Source organism: Macaca fascicularis, chromosome 7 (genome assembly GCF_037993035.2).
Source record: "Macaca fascicularis isolate 582-1 chromosome 7, T2T-MFA8v1.1".
Taxonomy (NCBI): domain Eukaryota; kingdom Metazoa; phylum Chordata; class Mammalia; order Primates; family Cercopithecidae; genus Macaca; species Macaca fascicularis.
Genome location: NC_088381.1, coordinates 20966070 through 20985932, shown reverse-complemented (window position 1 = coordinate 20985932; position 19863 = coordinate 20966070). Strand labels below are relative to the sequence as shown.

At 41.7% G+C, this 19863-nt stretch overlaps 1 protein-coding gene across 8 annotated transcripts in view; it reads right to left on the bottom strand.

The window, feature by feature from the left end:
* GOLM2 (golgi membrane protein 2) overlaps window positions 1-19863 on the bottom strand; it is a 128590-nt gene that overhangs the window by 29433 nt on the left and 79294 nt on the right. For 4 of the 8 annotated variants that reach the window (XM_005559396.5, XM_005559398.5, XM_005559397.4 and 1 more), the window contains exons 7-8: window positions 10749-10847; window positions 8909-9079 (exon numbers count right to left, since the gene is read on the bottom strand). In XM_005559396.5, coding sequence (XP_005559453.2) covers window positions 8909-9079; window positions 10749-10847 — 270 coding nt within the window. Of the gene's footprint in view, window positions 1-987; window positions 1093-3462; window positions 3663-8908; window positions 9080-10748; window positions 10848-19863 lie in introns of those variants that run through there. The other 4 variants (XM_065547857.2, XM_065547858.2, XM_065547859.2 and 1 more) reach the window with 2 other exon arrangements.

The following is a 19863-nucleotide window of genomic DNA, read 5'->3' as shown; positions in this document are numbered from 1 at the left end:
CAGGGTTTCACCATGTTGGCTAGGCTGCTCTCAAACTCCTGGCCTCAAGTGATCCACCTGCCTCAGCCTCCAAAAGTGCTGGGATTACAGGCATGTGCCACTGTGCCCAGCCACACTGAAATTTTTGAGAATAATGATTTACATATACAAATTTGGCAAGTGTTAAATGAAAGAAAGAAAAATTGTAAGTCAAAAAAGAAGAAAATTATAAAGCAAAACTGTACTTAAAAATGAATTTCCACTGGGCTCAGTGATGCATGCCTATAAATCCCAGCTACTCAGGAGGCTAAGGTAGGAGGATGATTTGAGCCCAGCAGTTTGAATCCAGCCTGGCAGCATAGCAAGACCCTGTCTCTCTCTCTCTCTCTCTCTTTTTTTTTTCTCTTTTGAGACAAGGTCTTGCTCTGTTGCCCAGGCTGGAGTGCAGTGGCACAATCATGGCTCACTGCAGCCTCTAACTCCTGGGTTTAAGCAATCCTGCGAACTCAGCCAACCAAGGAGGTGGGGCTACAGGAGCACGCCTCCATGCCCAGCTTATTTTTGTATCTTTTGTAGAGATGGGGTTTCACCATGTTGCCCAGGCTGGTCTTGCACTCCTGGGCTCAAGCGATCCATCTGCCTCAGCTTCCCAGTGTTAGGATTATAGGCATGGGCCACGGTGCCAGGCCACCTGTCTCTTAAATAACTAAAATAAAATAAATTTTTTTTATGACTAAATAGTTTTTACTCTATGGAAAGCAAAGCTGAATAAACACAAGAATACTAATGATTGGTTTTTTTTTTTCTTTTTTTTCTTTTTTTATTTCGAGACAGGGTCTTGCTCTGTTGCCCAGGCTGGAGTGCAGTGGCGTGACCTTGACTTACTGCAACCTCTGCCTCCCAGGCTCAAGTGATTATTGTGCCTCAGTCTCCAGAGTAGCTGGAATTACAGGCATGCACCAACAAGCTCAGCTAATTTTTTTATTTTTAGTGGAGATGGGGTTTTACCATATCGGCCAGGTGGGAGAATCACTTGAACCCAGGATGCAGAGGTTGTAGTGAGTTGAGACTGCGCCACTGCACTCCAGCCTGGGCAACAGAGCAACACTCCATCTCAAAAAAAAAAAAAGAAAAAAGAAAAAAAAGAATAGTATATTTATGTCCAGATAGAAGAAACGATTTTTATAAAAGAAATGATTTTCTATAAAATAAATTAAAATCATCATAAGAGTCTAGATAGATATGCATGAATATATACAACTAAAGACCTTTTGTGTTGGCCGGGCGTGGTGGTTCACGCCTGTAATCCCAGCACTTTGGGAGGACGAGGCGGGCGGATCACGAGGTCAGGAGATCGAGACCATCCTGGCTAACACGGTGAAACCCCGTCTCTACTAAAAATGCAAAAAATTAGACTGGCGTGGCGGCGGGCGCCTGTAGTCCCAGCTACTCGGAAGGCTGAGGCAGGAGAATGGCGTGAACCTGGGAGGCGGGGCTTGTAGTGAGCCGAGATCACGCCACTGCACTCCAGCCTGGGCGACTGAGCAAGACTCCGTCTCAAAAAAAAAAAAAAAAAAAAAAAGACCTTTTGTGTCAAGTTGTATAAAGTTGCATGATACAAGATCAACACACACAAAAATCAGTCATATTTCTTTTTTTTTCCCTTGAGAGAGTGTCTCACTCTGTCACCCAGGCTGGAGTGCAGTATTGTGATCTTGACTCACTGCAACCTCCACCTCCCGGTGCAAGCGATTTTCATGTCTCAGCCTCCCGAGTATCTGGGATTACAGGCATTTGTCCCTGCACCCGGCTAATTTTTGTATTTTAGCAGAGACGGAGTTTCACCATGTTGGCTAGGCTGGTCTCGAACTCCTGACCTCAGATGATCCGCTCGCCTCGGCCTCCCAAAATGCTGGGATTACTGGCATGAGCTACTGGGCCAGGCCAAAAATCAGTCATGCACTAGCAAGAAGTCTAAAAGGAAAATTAAGAAAACAGTTCGATTTACAATGACATCAAAATAATAAGATGCTTAGGAATAAATTTAACCAAGGCAGCACAAGACTTGTGCACTAAAAGCTACAAAACATTGCTGAAAGGAATTAAAGATGACCTAAATAAATGGAAAGACATCCCATATTTATAGATTGAAAGACTTGATATTGTTAACATGGCAGTGCTCTCCAAAGTGATTTATAGAATCGACACAATTCCTTTAATTTTTTTTTTTTTTCAGACAAGGTCTTGCTCTACTGCCCAGGCTGGAATGCAATGATGGCACAATCTCAGAATCTCAGCTCCCTGCAGCCTCTGCCTCCTGGGCTCAAGCAGTCCTCCCACCTTAGCTTCCCAACTAACAGGGACTACAGGTGCATGCCACCACATGTGGCTAGTTTTTGTATTTTTCGTAGAGACGGGGTTTTGCCACATTGCCCAGGCTGTATCAAACTCCTGGGCTCCAGTGATCTGCCTGCCTTGGCCTCCCAAAGTGCTGGGATTACAGGCATAAGCCACTGCACTCGGCCAGTTTTTTAATTTTATTTTTTCAGAGACAGGGCTCACTTTGTCACCCAAGCTGGAATGCAGTGGAACAACCATAGCTCACCATAACCTTGAATTCCTGGGCTCAAGCAATCCTCCCACCTCAGCATCCACAGTAGCAGAGGCTACAGGCTTGTGCCACCATGCTGGGCTAATTTTTAAATATTTTGTAAAGATAGGGTCTTGCTACATTGCCCAGGCTGGTCTTGAACTCCTGACCTCATGTAATCCTCCTGCCTTGGCCTCACAAAATGCTGGAATTATAGGTGTGAGCTACTGTGCCCAGCCAAAATTCCTTTTAAAATATTACTGCCTTTTTAGTACAAATGGAAAAGCAGATCCTACAATAAAATTACAAGGGACCATGAATAGCTAAAATAATCTTAAAGACGAACAAAGTTGAAGGACTCATAATTCACAATTTCAAAACTTACCACAAAGTTATAGCAATGAGAACAGTATGATACTGGCATAAGGAGAGACATATAGATAAATGCAACAGAATTTATAATTCAGAAATAAACCCATATATCTGTGGTCAATAGATTTTTGACAAGGATACCAAGACTGTTCAATGGGAAATGAAGAGTCTTTTCAATAAATGTTGCTGGGACAACTGGTATCCACATACAAAAGGATTGAGTTAGACCTTACCTCAAACCATATACAAAAACTAACTTTAAATGGATGAAAGACCTAAATATAACAGCTAAACCTATGAAAGTCTTAGAAGAAAACACAAGGGGAAATCTTCATGACCGTGATTTTGGCACTGGTTTCTTAGATATGATACTCAAAGTATGAACAAAAACAAAAAACAGATAAATTGGACCTCATCAAAATTAAAAATTTTGTGCATGAAAGGACACTATCAAGAATGAAAAGACAACCCATAGACTATGCAAAAACATTTGCAAATCATACACCTGATTAGGGTCTAGTAACCAGAATACATTTTCAAAACCTCTTAAAATTCAACAACCAAGACAAATAACCCAATATAAAAATGGGCAAAGGGCTGGGCCCCGGTGGCTCATACCTATAATCCCAGTGCTTTTGGGAGGCCAAGTTGGGAGAGTTGTTTGAGGCCAGGAGTTGGAGACCAACCAGGGCAAGACAGCAAGACCCCATCTCCACAAAAGCTAAAAAATAAATACATACATTAGCCAGGCCTGGTAGGACACACCTGTAGCCATAGCTACTAGTGAGGCTGAGGCAGGAAGATTGCTTGAGCCTAGGAATATGAGGATGCAGTGAGCTATGACTGTGCCACTGCACTCTGGCCTGGGTGACAAAGCTAGATTCTGTCTCTAACAGTAAATTTTTAAAAAAGGCAAAGAACTTGAAAGGACAATTCTCCAAAGAGGATATACAAATGGCCAAAAAGTAGACAGAAAAGGTGCTCAATGTCATTAGTGAAATGCAAATAAAAACCACAAGGAAATATCACTTCATATGTAATACATGGTAGAAGGAATGAATGAAAGGAGGGAGGGGGGAAGGAAGGAAGGAAGGAAAGAAGGAAGGAAGGAAGGAAGGGAGGGAGGGAGGGAGGGAGGGAGGGAGGGAAGGAAGGAAGGAAGGGGATGTGGAGAAACTGTAACTCTTATATGTTGCTGGTAGGAATGTAAAATGGTACAGCTATTGTGGAAATGGCTTGGCACTTCTTCAAAAAGCTAAACACAGAACTATCATATGATTCAGCAGTTTCACATCTAGGTACATACTCAAAAGAATTAAAAACAGGTATTCAAAAAAACTTGTACATAAATGTTCATAGAAGCACTATTCGATAGCCAAAATGTAGAAACAACCCATATGTACATCAACAGATGAATAAACAAAATGTATCCATACAACTGAATATTATCCAGCCATAAAAAGAAATAAAATACTGATACATGCTACATGCTACGCCATGGTCGAACTTTGAAAAAATTATGCTAAATAAAAGAAGCCAGACACAAAAGGCCACATACTGTATGATTCTTTTTTTTTTTTTTTTTGAGATGGAGTCTCACTCTGTCCCCGAGGCAGGAGTGCAGTGGCGCGATCTCAGCTCACTGCAAGCTCCGCCTCCTGGGTTCAGGCCATTCTCCTGCCTCAGCCTCCCAAGTAGCTGGGACTACAGGCGCCCGCCACCACGCCCAGCTAATTTTTTGTATTTTTAGTAGAAACGGGGTTTCACCGCATTAGCCAGGATGGTCTCGAGCTCCTGACCTCATGATCTGCCCGCCTCGGCCTCCCAAAGTGCTGGCATTACAGGTGTGAGCTACCACGCCCGACATTTTTTTTTTTTTTTTAAGATGCAGTCTCTCTCTGCTACGAGGCTGGAGTATAGCGGCATGATCTCATCGGCTCACTGCAACCTCCAGCTCCCTGGTTCAAGTGATTCTCCTGCCTCAGCCTCTCAAGTAGCTCGGATTACAGGCATGCACCACCATGCCCAGCTAATTTTTGTATTTTTAGTAGAGAAGGGATTTCACCATGTTGGCCAGGATGGTCTTGATCTCCTGACCTTGTGATCCACCCACCTTGGCCTTCCAAAGTGCTGAGATTACAGGCATGAGCCACTGCGCCCGGTCATATGATTCCTTTTATATGAAATATCCAGAATAGGTGACTCCATAGACAGAGAGAAAAAAGCAAATTAGTGGTTGTCAGGTGCTATGGGTAGGAGAGTACAGAGTTTGTTTCAGGGTGATGAAAATATTCTGGAATTAGAGTGGTGATAAGTTTGTACAACTCTGTGAAAACTGCCACTGAATTGTACATTTTGGTGAATTTTACGTGTAACTTACCACAACAAAAAATTATTTTTAATTAAAAAAACTTCTGCATGATAAAGCATAAGAAAGTCTTATATCAGGAAAGACAATGTAAGAGGAAAATTGTGATAAATCTGAATTATCTATAAAGATTTGATATGGGGCTGGGCATGGTGGCTCACACTTGTAATCCCAGCATTTTGGGAGGCTGAGGTGGGAGGATCACATGAGCACTGGAGTTCAATACCAGTCTGGGCAACAGAGTGAGACCTCATCTTTATTAAAAAAATTTTAAAATTAGCCAGGTGTGATGGCACACACCTGTGGTCTCAGCTACTGAGGAGGCTGAGGAGGGAGGATCATTTGAACCCAGGAAGTCAAGGCTGAAGTGAGCCACAACTGTACTACTGCACTCCAAGCTTGGGTGATACAGCGAGACCTTGTCTCAAATAAAAAAAAAAAAAAAAGAAGAAGAAAAGAGTTGATACAAATAAATATAACCAATCTACAAAGTTCTCAGGCTAAGTGGTCAAAACTGATGCACAGATTATATACCAAGAAATAATTACAATAAAATTACTCACATAAAAATAGGCCACCAGAACAAATGCTTATTAAAACATTTTTAAGGAAACATTATATTCTAAATACCTTATAAAAACGATAAAAATCAATGTGGCCAGGCCACAGAGAAACCACTAAACTTAAATAACTCCAGTGACACTGTAAAACTGTACTAGAGAATAATCTGACACTATTTAAAAGGTGCTATAAAGCTAGTCAAGTGCTTTGACCCAGTAATTTTGTTCTGAGGACTATACTTTTAAAGGAACACCCAAAGTAGGAGGAACAGGAAATAACTGGGAAAAAAAAAGATAGTAACAATAATGACAGTTACAATGAGAAAATACAACATGATCTAAACAATAACAGAGGAGACCTAAGTAAACTATTATTATTGCCTAAGCACAACAGAATATATGTATATAATGTATGTATGTATATACATGTATACATTATGTATATATCATATGTATATATTATATATTAGATAATTATATATTATAATATCTATATTAATATATAATATATATTATATAACATATAATATATAATAAAATACATTATATGTATATAATGTATATATGTATATAATAGATACATAATATATGTGTGTGTATATATAAATAAAAATTTAAATTAGGTAAAAAGGAATATAAGAAATAATGTCAAAGTAAATCACAAAATTGTGCATGCACTGATTTCAACTCTCTATATACATTAATGATACATGGAAAATAATTTGGAGTGAGGATTTAAAACTCAATAGGCTCTTTTATTTCTTTTTTTTTTTGGATGGAGTCTCGCTCAGTCGCCAAGGCTGGAGTGCAGTGGCATGATCTCGGCTCATGGCAAACTTCGCCTCTCGGGTTCAAGCGATTCTCCTGCCTCAGCCTCCCAAGTAGCTGGGACTACAGTCGTGTACCACCATACCTAGGCTCTTTTCAAAATAACTGTAGAGAGTAATAATTTCCTAGCAATTATTTCCAATCACCTTCTTTACTCAAACATCAGTTAAAAATATATATACAGGTAAGGCAACAATTTTAAAAATGTATAGAATAAATATAAGTTTAGAAGAAAATCTTGGCCAGGTGCAGTAGCTCATGACTGTAATCCCAGCACTTTGGGAGGCTGAGGCAGGTGGATCACCTGAGGTCAGAAAATCGAGACTAGCCTGGCCAACATGGTGAAACCCCATCTCTACTAAAAATACAAAAATTAGCCAGGCATGGTGGCATGGACCTGTAATCCCACCTGCTCAGGAAGATGAGGCAGAAGAATCGCTTGAACCTGGGAGGCAGAGGTTGCAGTGAGCTGAGACTGCACCACTGCACTCCTGCCTGCCACTGCACTCCTGCCTGGGTGACAGAGCGAGACTCCATCTCAAAAAAAATTTTAAAGAAGAAAATCTTAAGTGATCAAATTAAGATATTTTATTTGTTATGCTCTTACTGTACACTCCTTCTTGTTGAGATGTGTTTTCAGGCCAATCCCACAACCCAATTTTTTGGGTTGGAAATATTTTTTCATTATATTTAAAATGTTAGCTAAATCTTTGTAATAAAAATGTTTTTCACACAATACTTTGGTCAAGATACACAGATACGCTTTAAAATATCAAGGAATTTCCTATTTAAAGAAATCAGAGAAAAAGAAAAAAGAAAGGAAAGCCAATTCAATTCATGCAAACTATACATTCATATATATGAATAAATTTAAATAACTGTTACAAGACCAACAAAAATACCTTGAATAGGCCAGGCACGTGGGTCATGCCTGTAATCCCAACACTTTGTGAGGCTACGGCAGGAGGATCACTTCAGCCCAGGAGTTCAAGACCAGCCTGGGCAACAAAGCAAGACCCTGTCTCTAAAAATAAATAAATAAAAATAAAGAAATAAAATAAAATACCTTGAATAAATTCACAAATATAACATTGTTCAATTATTAGCTTACAAGCAATCTTTGTACAAAGAACTGCCTAACCAGTGCTCTGCACAGTTGCTTCCATAGACAGAAGCCATCATAAAAACCAAAGACGTGATCTTACTCCTGGTGACTGGTAAAAATTAAAAATAAATAAATAAACCAAAGACAAAATGAAGCTTTTAGAGATTCTGTCTATTCAGAATAGAAGGTAAGAAGATGCCATGAAAAGCAGAACCAGTGAAAAGCACAGTTTAAGGAAGCTGATCTAAGGGACACTCTCCCGCCTTAAATTCCACTACCAGAATTTTTTCTTACACTTCTAACATCTAAATGAGGAAAATGCAATTGAAGGGAATGGAGGAGGAAGCAGTATTGAGCAATCCACTAAGGCAATCTCCCCAGAGTGTATGTTTCTCCCAGAATGTTCCATTTTTCAAAACTATTTATCTTCTCTCCTCCCTAATTAAAGTTTTCATTTGTTAGTCTATCAAAATATATCTTTTCTCATTTCTCCAAAAAAGTTTATATTCATAAGAACTAATCGCATTTTTAAAAAATGTCAACTCACCTGAAATTTATTATTTAACAATGGAGAACATGAGAACCTTTTTAAAGTTTTCTTTAAAATAATATCCATCCGGCCGGGCGCGGTGGCTCAAGCCTGTAATCCCAGCACTTTGGGAGGCCGAGACGGGCGGATCACAAGATCAGGAGATCGAGACCATCCTGGCTAACCCGGTGAAACCCCGTCTCTACTAAAAAATACAAAAAACTAGCCGGGCGAGGTGGCGGGTGCCTGTAGTCCCAGCTACTTGGGAGGCTGAGGCCGGAGAATGGCGTGAACCCGGGAGGCGGAGCTTGCAGTGAGCTGAGATCCGGCCACTGCACTCTAGCCTGGGCTACAGAGCGAGACTCCGTCTCAAAAAATAAAAAAATTAAAAAAAAAAAAAAATAATATCCATCCATTTAAAACCTACATTTCCTTTAAATTTTGACACTTTCATACCTTCTCTTTAAATATATATAACTTCACCATACATTTATTAGAGAGCAGAATAATGAAGACTTTAATTCATATTACATTTAAATAAATATTTTTAGCATAATATTCATCAATTGATTCTTACTTTGCTTCAATTTATGGAAATCACTGACTCTATCCTTGGTGGCCTGCTTTAGTATATCTGTTTGAATTCTGGGTTCACTGTCCAAGTTTGAGCCTGGAATTAAGTGCTGAAGAGGACTGGAAGGATTCTGTTTTGAAGTACCGGGGTTTCCATTGTAGTTTACACGTGAATCTGTAGCATAAAAACATCAAATTAAAAGAATATAATTTAATTTAATCTTTTAAAGATGAATTTCACAAGATCTGCTTTACAAAGCTAAGACAGACTATTGTTTAACATTGGGTAGTCACAAAGCTTTTTTTTTTTTAAAGGTTTATTCTCATTTCTTTAATCAAATCTTATAACCAATGTGATTTTAGCTGTGGGAAGTTTACTGACCATTCCCAGGCGAGTATCTCTACTAATGGCTACAAACTTACTCACCAAAAAGATACACAGTAGAAATCCATAGATTAATATAGCAATGATACCCATATCTTTTCCTCCCTCCAAATTCCATATTACTATCAGAAATCTCCAAAATCCAGTAAGCCTTTTAAAATTTCTACTCTCTAAGTCATCTTCATTTATACAGTGACTCACAAGTGTTGACTTTGATTCTTTCTTTTTTTTTTTTTTTGAGACGGAGTCTCGCTCTGTCGCCCAGGCTGGAGTGCAGGGGCCGGATCTCAGCTCACTGCAAGCTCCGCCTCCCGGGTTTACGCCATTCGCCTGCCTCAGCCTCCCGAGTAGCTGGGACTACAGGTGCCCGCCACCTCGCCCAGGTAGTTTTTTGTATTTTTTAGTAGAGACAGGGTTTCACCGGGTTAGCCAGGATGGTCTCGATCTCCTGACCTCGTGATCCGCCCGTCTCGGTCTCCCAACGTGCTGGGATTACAGGCTTGAGCCACCGCGCCCGGCCCTGACTATTGATTCTTTCTTAGCATTATCTACTGGATACCCCCTCTCTTTCCCTCACCTCCCTTTTTATCCTCATCAATGACTTTAATTTTGGATTCAAAACATCCTATGCCACTCTGACATTTTTCCTTTCCATCATCTCCCTTAAGCAGGTCTCTTCAGTCGTATCTACTCTCATTTTAGGGAAATATTTCTATACAATGGAATGAGTGTTCAGAAAATAAATACATTCATAAGTACGAAGTAAAGACTTTAATATAGGTGTGCACTGTAATTTATAGAAGGCCTCTATGAGATAAATTTGAACACATTTTGAAGAAACTAAACCTGTATAGCAGGCAGAGAGGAAAGGGAATGTAGCTCAGAGTGGCATAATAAATAATTCTTCTGTTCTTTTTTTTTTTTTTTTTTTTTTTTTTTTTTTTTTTGAGACGGAGTCTCGCTCTGCCGCCCAGGCTGGAGTGCAGTGGCCGGATCTCAGCTCACTGCAAGCTCCGCCTCCCTGGTTCACGCCATTCTCCTGCCTCAGCCTCCCGAGTAGTTGGGACTACAGGCGCCCGCCACCGCGCCCGGCTAGTTTTTTTTTTTTTGTATTTTTTAGTAGAGACGGGGTTTCACCGTGTTAGCCAGGATGGTCTCGATCTCCTGACCTCGTGATCCGCCCGTCTCGGCCTCCCAAAGTGCTGGGATTACAGGCTTGAGCCACCGCGCCCGGCTCTTCTGTTCTTAAGAAAAAGACTGTAACAATCCACCAGATAAAGTGAAGTTTGAGATGACTATTTCTCTCTGAGCTTTCACTAGTCTTAAAAAATATATAACATTACCTCAAATAATAAATGCTATTTCACTATACTGCTAAGTGATATATTTTATACACTACATAACTGTACATGACTAGTAAGTTGGTTTCAAATGGAATTATAAGAATAAGACTTCATACCTGGAGGCATATTTGGGGAGAGAGGTTGTCCAGTTGGAAGATGGGAGATTGCTTGATGACTTTCATATTGAGAAACTGAAATAGGAGGCTTCCTTAAAGCTACAAGAAAAAAAAATCCATATTATTCCCATTGATACTATGATTTCTAAAAAAAAACCCACTGTGAATCAATTTACATTGCACTAATTTTATGATGTTTATTCTAATTTTGTAATCCATATAATTGATATGCTAATTTATTTATAGTTACTAATTGATACACTCTACCATCCTTTTTTTTGTTTGTTTGTTTCAGGACAGTCTCGCTCTGTCTCCCAGGCTAGAGTGCAACGGCACGATCTCAGCTCACTGCAACCTCTGCCTCCTGTGTTCCAGCGATTCTCCCTGCCTCAGCCTCTGGGGTTGCTAGGATTACAGGCACTCGCCACCACACCCAGGTAAGTTTTGTATTTCAGTAGAGATGGGGTTTCACCATGTTGGCCAGGCTGGTCTCGAACTCCAGATCTCAGGTGATCTGCCCCACTCAGCCTCCCAAAGTGCTGGCACTACAGGCGTGAGCCACCGCGCCCAGCCCCATCACAGATTTTTTTGACCAATAAATCTGACCAGAATATAAGCTCCGTAACAGTACAAACTCTGTCTTCTTCACCACTATATCCCCAACACCTAGAATAGTGGCTAGCATGTAAGAGAAGTTCAACAAAGATTTGATGAATTAATAAAATGGACTGGGCGCGGTGGCTCACGCCTGTAATCCCAGCACTTTGGGAAGCCGAGGTGGGCAGATCACAAGGTCAGGAGTTCAAGACCAGCTTGGTCAACAAGGTGAAACCCCATCTCTACTGAAATACAAAAAATTAGCCGAGCTTGGTGGTGCACATCTATAATTCCAGCTACTTAGGAGGTTGAGACAGGAGAATCGCTTGAACCTGGGAGGCAGAAGTTGCAGTGAGCTGAGATCACGCCACTGCATTGCAACCTGGGTGACAGAGTGAGACTTCATCTCGAATAAATAAATAAATAAATAAATAAATAAATAAATAAAATGAATCTCTTCAGATACAGTGATCTTCAACAGTGAGACCTCTTTATATGCATAGTACAAATAAAAATTGACACAAGTGGCCGGGCGCGGTGGCTCAAGCCTGTAATCCCAGCACTTTGGGAGGCCGAGACGGGCGGATCACAAGGTCAGGAGATCGAGACCAGCCTGGCTAATATGGTGAAACCCCGTCTCTACTAAAAAATACAAAAAAATAGCTGGGTGAGGTGGCGGGCGCCTGTAGTCCCAGCTACTCGGGAGGCTGAGGCAGGAGAATGGCGTAGACCCGGGAAGCGGAGCTTGCAGTGAGCTGAGATGCGGCCACTGCACTCCAGCCTGGGCGACAGAGCGAGACTCCGTCTCAAAAAAAAAAAAAAAAAAAAAAAAAAAAATTGACACAAGTTAGGTAAGGCATTAAGAATATGTTATTCTTAGTTGCTCAGATTTTCTTTTCTTTTATTTATTTATTTATTTTTGAGACAAAGTCTTGCTCTGTCACCCAGCTTGGCCAACAAGGTGAAACCCCTTCTCTACTAAAAATACAAAAAATTAGCCGGGGTGGTGGTCCATGTCTGTAATCCCAGCTACTTAGGAGGCTGAGACAGAAGAATCGCTTGAACCTGGGAGGTGAAGGTTGCAGTGAGCTGAGATCATGCCACTGCACTCCCGCCTAGGAGATAAGAGAGAAACTCTGTCTCAAAAAAAAAAAAAAAAAAAAGGCTGGGCGCGGTGGCTCACCCTGTAATCCCGGTACTTTGGGAGGCCAAGGCAGGCGGATAACGAGGCCAGGAATTAAGAGACCATCCTGGCTAACGCCATGAAACCTCGTCTCTACTAAAAATACAAAAAAAAAAAAAAAATTAGCCGGGCATAATGGTGGGCGCCTGTAGTCCCAGCTACTCAGGAGGCTGAGGCAGGAGAAAGGCGTGAACCTGGGATGCAGAGCTTGCAGTGAGCCGAGATCGTGCCATTGTACTCCAGCCTGGGTGACAGCAAGACTCCATCTCAAAAAATAAAAAATAAATAAAATAAAATATACACACACACACACACACACACACACACACACACACACACTTTTTAATAATGCGTTCCTATAGAAAACTTGGAAAAATAGAAAAGCACAAAGAAATTAAAATTTAACTGCAGTACTACCACTTAAAGATAACCACTATTATCATCTGGAGAGTATCTCTCCGGTGAGTTTTTAAAAAAATTTCTGTATATTATACTGTATACCTTAAAATTAGGATATCATATCATATATACTATCTTATAATCTTTTTATTTGTATTTCATACATATTTTCCATGTCATTCCATTTTTCTCTACAATACTACCAAATGATAGTGCTGAATCAAAACTGTCAATGTTATAGTTTTGGCTAGAGATATCTGGGTAAAAAATTGCCACAAGGGGCCAGGAAAGGTGGTTTACGCCTGTAATTCCAGCACTTTGAAAGACCAAGGCATGTGAGTCACTTGTGGCCAGAAGTTCCAGACTAGCCTGGCCAAAATAGCAAAACCCCATCTCTACTAAAAATACAAAAAATTTAGCCCGGTGTGGTGGCACATGCCTGTAGTCCCAGCTACCTGGGGGGCTGAGGCAGCAGAATTGTTGGAACCTGGGAGGTGGAGGTTGCAATAAGCCGAGGTCGTGGCACTGCACTCCAGCCTGGGTTGCAGAGCCACAAGGATTATTTTTATTTTTTATTTTCTGAGACAGGGTTGTGCTCTGTTGCCCAAGCTGGAAGGCAATGGCACAATCATCGCTCACTGCAACTTCAACTTCCTGGGCTCAAGTGATCCTCCCACCTGAGCCTCCCAAGTAGCTGGGAACACAGGCTTGTACTACCACACTTGGCTAATATTTTATTTTTTGTAGAGGCAAGGTCTTACTATGTGGTCCACAATGGTCGCAAACTCCTGGCCTCAAACAATTCTCCCACCTTGGCCTCCCGAACTGCTGGGATTATAGATATGAGCCATCACGCCCAGCTCCCAAAAACTTTAGAGCCCCATAAACTATAACAACTTAACTAGTTGGTGGATAGAGTTTTACTAACATAGGAAAAAGCAATGTGTATCCTGTAAACACTTTGATTTCTATGCTTTTTACTTTGCCTTTTGTTTACTTTCCTTTTTTGTTTTCTTGAAAAATTCCTTTTAGAAAATTCCAGCCTTGTTTTTGTTGAACTAAGGGGAAAGATATTTATTTATATCTAGGAGAGAATGGTTAGAGGCCCAGAGGCCAGAAGTAATCGTTATAAGCCCCATAAATATAAACACCTACTATATACCTAAAAAATTAAAAATTAAAAAAAGAAGTAATTATTATAGTTAGTGGTACTGAAACAAATGATCTAGAAAAATGCTACCTGACTTGGAGACAATTAAGAGTGCTAACCTTACCCTCCAATTTTGTGTAGGAGATACTTGTGCATACACATACAAGTATCTATTTTTTTCCTTCACAAAAATGAGATTATGTTATACTTGCTTTCTTGTAACCTGTTTTCTTTTTAGTTTAAAAAAATCACAGATACAGATTGGGTGCAGTGTCTCATGTCTGTAATCTCAATATTTTGGGAGGCCAAGGCAGGAAGATCATTTGAACCTAGGGGTACCTAGCAAGACTTTGTCTCTACTAAAAGTAAAAACAATTAGCCAGGTGGGGTGGCACACATCTGTAATCCAGCTACTCAGGAGGCTGAGATGGGAGGATAATTTAGGGCTGCAGTGAGCCACTACTGCACTCCAGTCTGGGTGACAGAGGGAAACACTGTCTTAAAAACAAAAAACTACATAGATATCTTTGTTTTTCTTTTTCTTTCTTTTTTTTTTTTTTTGAGACAGAGTCTCAAATCTGTTGGAGTGCAGGCTGGAGTGCAGTGGCACGATCTCGGCTCACTGCAAGCTCTGCATCCTGGGTTCACGCCATTCTCCTGCCTCAGCCTCCCGAGTAGCTGGGACTACAGGCACCCGCCACCACACCCAGCTAATTTTTTGTATTTTTAGTAGAGACAGGGTTTCACCATGTTAGCCAGGATGGTCTCAATTTACTGACCTCGTGATCCACCCGCCTCGGCCTCCCAAAGTGTTGGAATTACAGGTGTGAGCCACCGCGCCTGGCCCAACACAGATATCTTTGTATGCCAATAAATACAGCTCAACATCATCCTTTTTAGTGGCTACATATTACATTTTTAGGGATGTAACAAATTTAATGAACCCTCCCTATAAGATTTCCATGGTCTTCAATTTATCATTATCAACAATTTATGATGAACATTCTTTTTTTTTTTGAGAAGTCTTGCTCTGTTACTCAGGCTGGAATGCATCAGTGTGATCACAGCTGACTGGAGCTCTGACCTCCCGGGCTCAAGCAGTCCTCCCACCTCAACCTCCTGACTAGCTGGGACCACAAGCATGCAACACTACACCTGGCTAATTAAAAAAAATTTTTTTTGTAGAGACGAGGTCTCACTATGTTGTCCAGGCTGGTCTTGAACTCCCAAGCTCCAGCCATCTTCCTGCCCTGGCCTCCCAAAGTGCTGGGATTATAGGCATGAGCCACTGTGCCCAGCCTATAAATCTTCAGATAAGAAAGTACTAAGTCAGGCCGGGCGCGGTGGCTCACGCCTGTAATCCCAGCGCTTTGGGAGGCCGAGGCGGGCGGATCACAAGGTCAGGAGATCGAGACCACGGTGAAACCCCGTCTCTACTAAAAATACAAAAAAAATTAGCCGGGCGCGGTTGTGGGCGCCTGTAGTCCCAGCTACTCGGGAGGCTGAGGCAGGAGAATGGCGTGAACCCGGGAGGCGGAGCTTGCAGTGAGCCGAGATCGCGCCACTGCACTCCAGCCTGGGCGACAGAGCGAGACTCCGTCTCAAAAAAAAAAAAAAAAAAAAGAAAGTACTAAGTCAAACAAATTAAGAATACTTCTCTGGGCCGGGCGCGGTGGCTCAAGCCTGTAATCCCAGCACTTTGGGAGGCCGAGACGGGCGGATCACGAGGTCAGGAGATGGAGACCATCCTGGCTAACACGGTGAAACCCCGTCTCTACTAAAAAATACAAAAAACTAGCCGGGCGAGGTGGCGGGCGCCTGTAGTCCCAGCTACTCGGGAGGCTGAGGCAGGAGAATGGTCTAAACCCGGGAGGCGGAGCTTGCAGTGAGCTGAGATCCGGCCACTGCACCCCAGCCTGGGCGACAGAGCAAGACTCTGTCTCAAAAAAAAAAAAAAAAAAAAAGAATACTTCTCAAACAAATTAAGAAAAAACCTGTAACAAATGTGAGCTTGAAAACAATGAAAGCACGGGGAAAATTAGATGCAGAATAGACCGCAAACAATATCATGACAATGATTTATGACATTAAAGCAGCTCTCGGCCAGGCAGAGTGGCTCACGCATGTAATCTCAGCACTTTGGGAGGCCGAGGTGGGCAGATCACGAGGTCAGGAGTTTGAAACCAGCCTGGCGAACATGGCGAAACCCCATCTCCACTAACAATACAAAAATTAGCTGCGTGTGGTGGCATGTGCCTGTAATCCCAGCTATTCGGGAGACTGAGGCAGGAGAATCGCTTGAACCCAGGAGGCGGAGGTAGCAGTGAGCCAAGATAACACCACTGCACTCCAGCCTGGGCAATGGAGTGAGACTCCATCTCAAAAATAAATAAATAAATAAAGCAGCTCTCTTTATATTTTAACCTGGTCCTCTTCATTGAAGACCAGAGAGCCAGGGGAAAAATATACAAGTCAACAGGGAATATCATGCTGCTATCAGAAAATACCATTAATAGCTAGGCTGCTGATATGCTTTGGCTCTGTGTCCCCACCCTAATCTCATGCTGAATTGTAATCCCCAGTGTCAGAGGTGGGGCCTGGTGAGAGGTGACTGGATCATGGAGGTGGTTTCTAATGGTTTAGCACCATCCCCATAGTGCTGTCTCGTAACAGAGTTCTCACAAGATCTAGTTGTTTAAAAGTGTGTGGCACCTTCCCCTTTGCTTTCTTCCCCTTCTCTGGCCATGTGAAGATGTGCTTGCTTCCCCTTCGCCTTCTGCCATGATTGCAAGTGTCCTGGGGCCTCCTCAGAAGCAGATGCCTGTACAGCCCACAGAACCATGAGCTGATTAAACCTCTTTCTTTATAGATTACCCAGTCTCTGGTAATTATTATTTTTTTCTTTTAAACATTTAAAACAAAAATAAAGATGGGGTCTCACTATATTGCCCAGGCTGGTCTTGAACTCTTGAGCTCAAGTGATCCTCCCACCTTGGCCTCGCAAAGTGCTGGGATTACAGGCGTGAACCATCGTGCCTGGCCTCAGGTAGTTCTTTATAGCAATGCAAGATCCGACTAATATAGCTGCTAAAACATATATCATTGATAAAGCCATTCTTAAGGAAAGTATCAAAGATAAAATAATAAAATATATTTACCACAAAGAGAAAATACAGGCCACCAAAGCCATTAGAGCACACAGTTTTTATCTTATCACTGATTTTTGTATTATTTATAAAGGAGAGTTGTCAGTGTAGAAATTTAATCATTTGACAGTATTTATTTATTTTTTATTTTTGAGACTGAGTCTTGCTCTGTTGCCTAAGCTGGAATGAAGTGACGTGATCTCAGCTTCCTGCAACCTCTGCCTCCCAGGTTCAAGCAATTCTTTTTTTTTTTTTTTTTTTTTTTTGAGACAGAGTCTCGCTCTGTCGCCCAGGCTGGAGTGCAGTGGCGCGATCTCGGCTCACTGCAAGCTCCGCCTCCCGGGCTCACGCCATTCTCCTGCCTCAGCCTCCCGAGTAGCTGGGACTACAGGCGCCCACAACCGCGCCCGGATAATTTTTTGTATTTTTAGTAGAGACGGGGTTTCACCGTGGTCTCGATCTCCTGACCTTGTGATCCGCCCGCCTCGGCCTCCCAAAGTGCTGGGATTACAGGCGTGAGCCACCGCGCCCGGCCAAGGTTCAAGCAATTCTTGTGCCTCAGCCTCCCAAGTAGCTGGGATTATAGGCGTGCACCACCATGCCCAGCTAATTTTTGCATTTTTAGTATAAACAGGGTTTCACCATGTTGGCCAGGCTGGTCTCGAATTCCTGATCTCAAGTGATTCGCCCATCTTAGCCTCCCAAGGTGTGAGCCACTGCACCCGGCCAATTGGACAATATTTATTAAGTATCTACTATATGCCAAGATCTGTTTTTTTGTTTTGTTTCATTTTTTCCAAGATGGAGTCTTACTCTGTCAGCCAGGCTGGAGTGCAGTGGCACGATCTCAGCTCACTGCAACCTCCACCTCCTGGGTTCAAGCAATTATCCTGCCTCAGCCTCCTGAAAAGCTGGGATTACAGGCGCCCGCCACCACGCCCGGCTAATTTTTGTATTTTTAGTACAGACAGGGTTTCACCATGTTGGCCAGGCTGGTCTCAAACTCCTGATCTCTTGATCCGCCTGCCTCCGCCTTCCAAAGTGGGATTAAAGGCGTGAACCACTGCGCCCTGCCAAGAACTGTTTTAAACAGCTGGAGATTCAGCAGTGAACAAAATAGACCAAGTTATTGTCCTGTGAAGCTTACATTCTTGTTGGGGAGATAACAATAAATAAACAAAAGTTATAGAACATAATATAAATGTCAGAGTACTGTGTATAAATTAAAACAGGGAGATATGATAGAGAGTGGTGGGAGGCTCTATTTTAGATAGTTTGGTCAGGGGAGGCATTTTTGAGGAGGAATCATCTGAGCAGAGATATGAATGAAACTTGGAGGAAGAACATTCTAACAAAGACTAGCAAGTACAAAGACCTTGAGACAGGAGCATGTGCAGCATATTTGAGGAAAAGCTAAGGAGTGAGGAAAAGTGTTAGAAATGAGGGAGAGGAAAGAAGGGGCTATATTAGAGACACAACAGTAAAAATGTTAGGAATAGGTGGCTAGGTGGCAGAGGTAATTGGGGGCTGGGACTATATCTGGTAGCTCCTAAAGAGGCAATAACCAGGCACTAGTCTCATGTCACCTTTACCTCTGTATTAGATAGATATCCCTTTTCACAGGTGAGGAAACAAAAAGCTCATGACAGTAGAGGTAAGACATACCTCTCACCTCTCACTTGACTTAAAAATTCAGAGTAAACATTTCTAAAGGAACTGGTAAGATGCTTACAAAGATGACAGGTGGTTTAGGATTAATCGTCCTCTACTTCTCTACTAGGTTTCAGATGCAGCCTCTACTCTCAGAGGCAAAAAAGAACTGATCCTGCCTTTTCCTCCCATTTTCCTACTCTAACAACAGGGCTACAATCTCAAAACTGTTTAGACTTCCAATTTCCTGACTAACAGGACTTCATGATCCAGTGCCTATGACAACAGAGAAGGAGTATGGCACTGATAAGCAGTGGTCCTCAACTCTGGCTGCATTCTAATATTACAGATACTACCACAGACATACTGAATATGGGAATGGGGCATGGGTTTCTGTACTTACTGAGAGCTCCAAAGGTGGTTCTATTGCACAGCCAAAAGAATAAAAAACATGAGCTTTGGAGTTAGACCAGATTTTCTCTTTTAGAGAGTCAAATCATGGCTCTGTAATTTATTAACTGTATGACTTTGGATTAGTTCCTAATTTTTCTAAGCCTCAACCTTCATCTATAAAATACAGAAGATGCCATTTACCCTGCATGATCAATGTGGGGACTAAGTGAGAATATTTTCCTCTGGATTATGAGACAAGCCTAGCAAATAGTTGGTGATCAATACATACTGGACTATTTTGAGTTGTCAAAGTAACGTATTTATCCTTAGAATGAAAAAGAATCTAAGATTTAGATTGAGAAAACAATCTGATAGCTTTACAATTTACATGTAAAACTAATCAATTTATGGACTGGCTGTGATCAATTTACTGAGCCTCCTGATTATACAGTTGACTTGCACGTCAGAGTCCTGATGAATATTTACTTATAGTAATGTTTTGGAAAGTTACTGAAACTCAGATCAGCAATTGACCATTAAAAACTCCTAGAAAGAGATGAAGTAATATTAATCATTCTGAAGCACAAACATTAAACA